The 7,731-nt window shown below is 34.5% G+C and overlaps 1 protein-coding gene across 2 annotated transcripts; it reads right to left on the minus strand.

The window, feature by feature from the left end:
• Positions 1-2,387: 2,387 nt before the first annotated feature.
• Positions 2,388-7,210, minus strand: LOC149545737 (putative LRR receptor-like serine/threonine-protein kinase At1g67720). 2 transcript variants are annotated; one of them, XM_089790807.1, is made up of 15 exons: positions 6,956-7,210; positions 6,314-6,866; positions 5,655-6,133; positions 5,440-5,575; positions 5,252-5,324; positions 5,089-5,156; positions 4,907-4,978; positions 4,731-4,799; positions 4,415-4,599; positions 4,102-4,304; positions 3,870-3,993; positions 3,717-3,785; positions 3,374-3,560; positions 3,151-3,259; positions 2,388-3,045 (listed from the first exon to the last, which is right to left on the minus strand). In XM_089790807.1, exons 1-15 carry the CDS (start codon positions 7,035-7,037, stop codon positions 2,776-2,778), a joined length of 2,679 nt encoding a protein of 892 aa, XP_089646933.1. In that variant the 5' UTR covers positions 7,038-7,210; the 3' UTR covers positions 2,388-2,775. The 2 variants fall into 2 exon arrangements, with proteins under 2 accessions (XP_089646933.1, XP_089646932.1); XM_089790806.1 differs by having other exon boundaries at positions 2,388-3,069; positions 6,956-7,124.
• Between the last annotated feature and the right edge of the window lie 521 nt (positions 7,211-7,731).

Raw genomic sequence — 7,731 nt, forward strand, 5'->3', positions numbered from 1 at the left:
TTAAATTTCTAAGCCAACCATAGAATTTGAGCTACAATGCAATCAACATTTTTCCATCCTTTTTTTTTTGTGAATATTTATATTGCAGGGTAGAACCCAAAAGAACATATGACATGGATTTTTGGCAAATTTCTGTAGTCATGGTTATCAAATGTCAATTTCAATTTCTGCGACTTCCATTTTTACTGTATAAAACATTAGTACACTTCAGCGTGCCCATTGTACCTTTGGTGCGATCGCTAGTATATTTTCTTGTCTCCTATCATCTTATTTGATGTGCAATAGTTTAGTTCTTAAATTGAAATAACAGAATTTTGATGTTGGAAAAAACATAAATATTACAGTCCTTAGTTTTGAGAATATTACAAAGTTTATTCCCAAGTTTTTTAGTAAAACCATGAATGTTTAATTAAAATTTTATTTGTTTATTCATCTTCAAAGATTTCTGGGTATAGAAATATAACTATGTATTTGAAATCTATTTTAGAAGATTAAAAAATGGACTTTCTCATACAAAAATGAATTTGCATGTCTAAAACTACACAAAAAAACAATAAAGACCTTGCAAATTAACTCAAAAAATTAAAAATATTTAGCAATACTTTTTCTGCTACTATCTTGACTTAAAATAAAATCAACCACATGATTTGTATGACTTCCATCCATGTAAGGATTAATAATAACTTGATTACTTCTCAATCTTATTGAAAAAGTAAAATAGCAGAAATAAGGAGAAAGAGAAAACTTCCAGCTTGTTTTTATTGAATGATAGATGTCAATTTATACAATAGTTTGACTCAACAACATTCCTAAATGATTGCTTATTAGATTGGCAACAAACTACTTCAGGATTAACAACACACACAAACTTGACAGCTAACTAAAATGTATGGACACTTAACGTAACAGATCTACAATAAGAATTTGATTCAAACTAAAACTTTGTGACTTAATCCTAAAATAAGCTTGTGTTGCTAGCAACTCAACAAGGCTTGCCACATGTGCAACAATTATTATTGACTGTCATTGGAACATTAACTCCAACACCCCCATTTAATGTGACAAATAAAGGAAACATTATCTAGAAATTATACTTCGAAAATATGTCATACATGAGTAAGACTTTCTCATAGTTATGGTTCTATCATGAAATGTCTCATAATTTATAGTTTATGGACACTTAATGTAATAGATCTACCATTAGACACACCATCTCCACATGAAATGTCTCATAAATGATGTCAAGCTTCCAAACTTTCAGATCTCCCTGAGCTATTGGACACACCATCTCCATATGGAATGCCTCATAACCCTCTTAAAGGTATAGCTTCTCCGATCCTATAGCACATCAAACTATTCAAGCATACATCTAGCCTCTAGCAAATATTTTCTATTTTCAGAGTATAGAATTCTTCAAAATAAAACAAGATCTTCATTTTCAATGCTATCATCATCACTACTAACATCAATTGATTCAACATGGACAACTATATTTGATGATTCTTTAATTCTACCTTTGAGAAGGTCATTTGCATGAATTTTACAATTCATTGCAATATGTCCTACATTTTTACAATAAAAGAATTCAATTTCTTTCTTACCATACATTCTCTTTCCCATATTGTTGTTTGAGTATAGTTCATGAATGAATTGAGTATTTTCTCTTGAATCTTCTATAATTGTTCTCTTTTCTTCAACCAAGAGTGTTGAAATCACATCTTCTAAAGTCTATGATGACATTTGACTGTGAGTAAAAACAACATTGCTATATTTTGAAGCCAAACTATTTAGCAAGATAACTTTAGCATCATCTTTATCAATTACAAGACCAACTTCAGCATGTTGTTTGATTAGAAATCTGAAATTACTAATGTGGTTAGACATAGTAATTTCATGAGACATTTTAAAGCTAAATAGCTGCACCTTTAAAGAAAATTTTGCATTTGTTGTTTTTTCTCCAAACAACTTAGTTAGTCCATCCCAAATTTGTTTAGATGATTTCTCTAAATCAACATGATGTAGTTTTGAACCTAAAAGAGTGAGACCAATAATAGACTTAGATTTCTCATCTTTGATTTCCCAATCAATTTGTTTTTTAGCATCTGTAGGTACTATTTTAGTGCCATTAACTATGCCCAACAAACTTTTATTCATTAGGTGCATTTCAATTTTCAATTTGCATGTATGAAAATTTTGACCATTATATTTTTCTACAAGCATATCCATTTTCAAAATTTCTAAAATAAAAAATATGAAGATACCTACTAATGTTGCACAACAACAAAATCTGCAATAGCATGAGACTTACATTCTCACAACAGCAACTTCTTTTGAAATGGAGATGGCACTGATACCATATTGGAAAAGTAAAATAGTAGAGACAAGGAGGAAAAAACAACTTCTGACTTGTTTTTATTGAATAATAGATGTCAATTTATACAATAGCTTGACTCAACAACATTCCTACATAACTGCTAATTACAACAACACACACAAACTTGATAGCTAGCTAAAATTTATAGACACCTAATGTAACACATCTACCATAAGAATTTGATTCAAACTAAAACTCTTTAACTCAATCCTAAACTAAACTTGTGTTGTCAACAACTCAACTAGACTTGCGACATGTACAACAATTATTATTGACTACCATTAGAACATTAACGCTAAGGTATCTAGATCACCGAACACATAGAAAAGCAAAAGAAAAGACACACAGTATGCCTATAAAGCATAATCAATGCACAAGTATATACTTGGATAGCACCTTTACTACCTCGCCATCGGCATCATATCCGAATCGCATTCATTGAGTGTGGTATTACGAATATGTGCAGACTGGCTGTTATCATTGAATTCAAAGGCCACTGCTTCCTTTAGCTCTTCTACTACTGTGCTCATTGTCGGTCTGTCTATTGGTTTATCTGCAACGCATGCGTATGCCACCTCTGCAAATTTCCAAGCACTTGATAATTTGTATCGGCTATTCAGAGAAGAATCCATAAGCTCCGCTATTCGTCCACACGAAATTAGCTCTTTTGCCTGGAAATAAACCCAATAAGCATCCTATATATATTACTAAATGATAAGCGTAGAATAGAGATTGTAAAAGCTAATTTTTCACTCTTCACGACTTAAATAGATTACCTTTGCTACTATATCATCACTTGGTGGTTTGCCAGAAATTATCTCCAGCAAAACCACTCCAAAACTATATATATCGCTCTTTGCAGTTAGCGACCATGTCCTAAAATATCTGCAATATTAACTTTTCTATTATTAGATCAGTGCTAGTGATATACAATAGGTTTGATTATAGCAATATTGTCTAGTGACAGAATGAATTTAACGGAGACCAAGAAGGAGATACTCGGGATCAAGATAGCCAAGGGTGCCTTTGACCCTTGTTGAAACATGTGTTTGTGATATGTCCAACAACTTTGCAAGACCAAAGTCGGCAACCTTTGCAGTCATCCTTTCATCCAAAAGTATATTAGTGCACTTTATATCTCTGTGTATGATTGGCGGATTACAACCTTGATGCAGGTATAACAGACCTGAAATAACGCGAAATCCATGATACTAAATGTAAGCGCAAGAGCATGAGCAAAATAACAGGCAATTAAGCAAAGCAATCTCATATACAGAAATTTTTTCTATTTTGCAATAAATAAATATAAATCAATTAATCTTATTAATTAAATTAAAATTACCCTCTGCAGCTTGCAAAGCAATGCGGAGTCTAGTATTCCAATCAAGCGATTTCTCCAATTCAGGCGTTCCTGTCAGTAGGCATCTAATCATCTTAGCAACTTTTGAGTGCAATCTATTTTATTGTTATCTATTGTGATTCGAATAATTTTTACCATATAGATGATCCTTCAACGTTCCACAGGGCATATATTCATATACCAGCGCTTGGATAGGTTGCTTGCAATAGCCAATAAGATTGACAAGATTCTTATGATATAACCGGCACAGCAGAGTTACCTACACTCGAGAGATGTACAAGAAAATTATGTTAGTGGGAAATAGGAATTATAAAAGAATATCTTATGATGAAGGATAAAATAAAGAGGTGAGTCGGGGAGGGAAAACCTCATTTTCAAATTCTTGTTGCCCCTGATCAGAAGTGTCTGAGAGTTTTTTGACTGCAACGTCACGTCCAGAAAGTTCGCCACGGAACACCGACCCAAAGCCTCCCTTGCCAATCAATGTAGAATAATTATCTGTAGCGGACTTAATTTCTTCCTCTGTACATTCTACCGCCAATCTGTAATACCGCTTTGCGTGGTCTCCATCTAGTAGAATGTAATCAGATGTCAAACTCGCTAAGTAAAGTAGAAGAAATAGAAATTATATTCATTGGTAATACTTAATTAGCTGTATGCGATAAACCATAAATCGATACCTCCACGTTCTACTTGACGTGGAATAATCGGACGGTCTTCGATGTGAGCTCGTGGTGTATGAATGTATTTCCATAGAAATATTGACACAAGCACCACTATTAGCGGTAAGCCCACCAAACAACCCACAATCCAGTTTTTCATCTTGTGGCTTTCCTTGACCGCTGGATAATGACTTGGAGTCACTCTTCAGTGAACAATAAGTATAAAAGATTAGGCGTATTTTGTAAAATCCGTGCTCTAGGTTCGCTACGAAATTGCCATAACGTGAAATAAAATAGGACATGCAAAATAAGCAAAATCCTCCATTCAACTTACCGAAGGTCTAATCTAGGCCTCTTCAACTCTGGGGGTACAGGTCCATCCAATTTGTTGTTCTCCAAATATCTGCTTAAAAGTTGAGGCACACATTAAAGATCGACCTTTATTGCTACTATAATTTTTTGCGTAGATATTCAATGTGAAAATATCAGAGTAATTAGTCATGAACATACAATCGATTTAGCTTAGGAAGCTTCGCCAACGATCTTGGGATTCCTCCGGTAAGTTGATTGCTTTGCAATTCCCTTTCGATAAAACAAAAGTAACCAGACATTACCACACAGATATTACCATTGTCGTTCATCTATACAAATACATCATAGTCTACCAACAGATAAGGAGTCAGATTTCTTACAGTGTTGTAAGATTCTTCAAAGAACTGAGGTCTGGTATAGAACCTGACAAGTTATTGCTTCCTAGCAGCTGGAAATGATACCATAAATTTCGTCACTCTGACTGTGAACGAGATAAATGACTTAGATATTAAAAGAATTAAGTAGAGGCTATTGAAATTTTACCAAGTCTGTCAGTGCTGTTAAGCTTGCTATCATTGAAGGGATGTTGCCGCTGAGGCCGAAGTTTGTTAGATTACTGCAACGAGTTGAAAGCAAACATATTAGAGGATTCTACTGTGAAATACATTACAATAAAATTAAATGCTATTTTCAGCGTTTTGAGGAAAGAAATGACAGGGGAAAGAAATTACAGGATGATCACTCTTGATGGATTGTCCTCGTTGCAAACGATTCCCATGCATGAATAACCTGCGGGCAAACATGGATCTCCTCCGTACCAATCATCTGGAACGTTGATTGAATTTGCTATTTTTCTGATAGCCGCTACTGCATCACACAGTTCATGAAACATGTTAGAACTTGGCAACATATTATGAGCTCAAGAAGAGAAATATAAACAAGTTACCATCTTCGAGGTGTGTTATATTCTGTATGTCCCTGATCTGATACGTTTCTGCCGCATTTATAAAAGGTCGTGTGTCTGATCCCTCCCCTGGACGTAATGTTATGTTTACGGAAACAATGACGCCAAATTCTAAAATCTTCTGTACAACCTGGCATTGCAGAAATGAAGTGAAACGTAGCCAGTCTACTATCCGATTATTGTTAATGAAGACTTTGAACCCGTCCTTCACTGATAGGTTTGTTTCCTTAATGTTGCAAAAATAAAGTGCAAAATAATAAAAGCCACCCTCATAGACAGGTGGAAGTGCATATGGGACTACAAGGTCGCCCACTTGTTGCGTTGTAATGGCCGTCTGTAATACAGCTAGAGGTGGTTGGTTGGGCAAGTCCTTCACAATAATTTCCTCCACTGTTTCGATATTATCAAAGTTCGTCGATGAATATGTCTGCCAGAAGCGATCAAAATCATCCTTTGGGTATCTACAATTGTAAAATAACTCAATCATAAAATAGATAAAAAAGTAAACAAAAAATGAAAAAATATTTCCTATTCAATTCATTAGCTGCAGAGCGCGGCGTCATATCTGATCAGTCTGAGCTAATATCGAACAACTGGAGGACAATCAAAATTAAAGAAAAGTCAGTGATAATTACACTTACGTGATAAAATTGCTGGTCCCAAAATTCAACCCTTTAAGCAGAACTAATGCGCTTGTGTGGAGGTCGGTTGAATTATACAATGCAGAATTCAGTGGCCTCAACTCTATCGTTGAAATGTAAAGATAGCTGGTCATTTCTGTTTGTGAATTTCGAGCTAGGCATAAAGATAGATTCTCGCTCTTGGCGACCAAGATAATTTCTTCATAGCGAAAATAAACATCTTGCGTATCCCTTAGATCAATTTTAGTCCACTTGACTCCGTTTATAAATAAATCAAAGACACTAGAAATAGGAATAACAGTTTCCAATGGTGCACTAAAAAATGTAGCTCTGACCAAATAAAGAATACCAGGCTTTACTGCAATTAAATAGCAATATTTATTCGTCGCCAAATTTGTAAAATAGGCGAATGTCTGATACTGCAGACTGGCTGTAGATGGATCATTAATGAAGGAAGCGTTCCGACTTTTGATGAAAGGGATATCTGAAACCCAGAGTATACCTTCGGAATCGATTCGGTTTGTGGAAGAACCACAGTTGATGCTTAGAAAGCCTACACAGAAGCCCAAATCAACAAAATTATAATAACTAAGTCCCCATTTTCAATCGCGTTAAAATTAGTGGAAATTAATCAAATCTTACCTTCGGTATTCGACTGTGTACAGCAAATGAATAAGACGATGAAACTCATGATAACTAACAATGTTAAACTTGTGGACTTCATTACGATCCGTCGCAACAGTGCAAAATGAGAACACAGGTCACAGCTGGTGTATGATCATAGAATTGGATACTTTTTCACAAATCTAAAATTTATTTATAGCAGAAATGGTCGAGATGGGGGCTGTTGATTAGAGTCCACATATTCTACAAATTTGGACCACATTCTAACGATTTCTCTACCGATAATTATCTACCGGTCCTATCTATTTTCATCATGTTGACTGTTACGTTGGGCAAATAAAGTAAGAAAAGACTGGAGAGTCAGATTCTCCCTTCTCTTTCTTTTATTTTTAACGACAAGTTCTGGCTTTGGTCAAGTATGTGAAGAAAACATTAGACCCCTCTCAATGTGAGACCAAACATGTGGGGTCATTAGCGACATTAGCGCTAAGTATTAAATTCTTATTGACATCGACTTAAATGATTAAATTCTTACTTTTGTCTAATTTATCTTAGGGAATAAGAATACATATTTCCATTTTGCTTCTAAAAGGAGCTTATATCCATTCCAAAAAATAACTGTTATTGGAATAGCTATTCCTATTCCCAATATGCATTCCTATTCTCCATTCCTATACCTGCAACACAACGGTCCCTAATGATTTTTGCTTTTCCATTTTTCAGGTTGAAGAAATTATATTTGAAGTAGTTGAGTACTATACTTTTTGTCTAAATTATATATTTGTCTTCTTTAA

The sequence above is a fragment of the Cupressus sempervirens genome, chromosome 7 (genome assembly GCF_028749045.1).
Source record: "Cupressus sempervirens isolate cs-2001-9-10 chromosome 7, ASM2874904v1, whole genome shotgun sequence".
Lineage (NCBI taxonomy): Eukaryota > Viridiplantae > Streptophyta > Pinopsida > Cupressales > Cupressaceae > Cupressus > Cupressus sempervirens.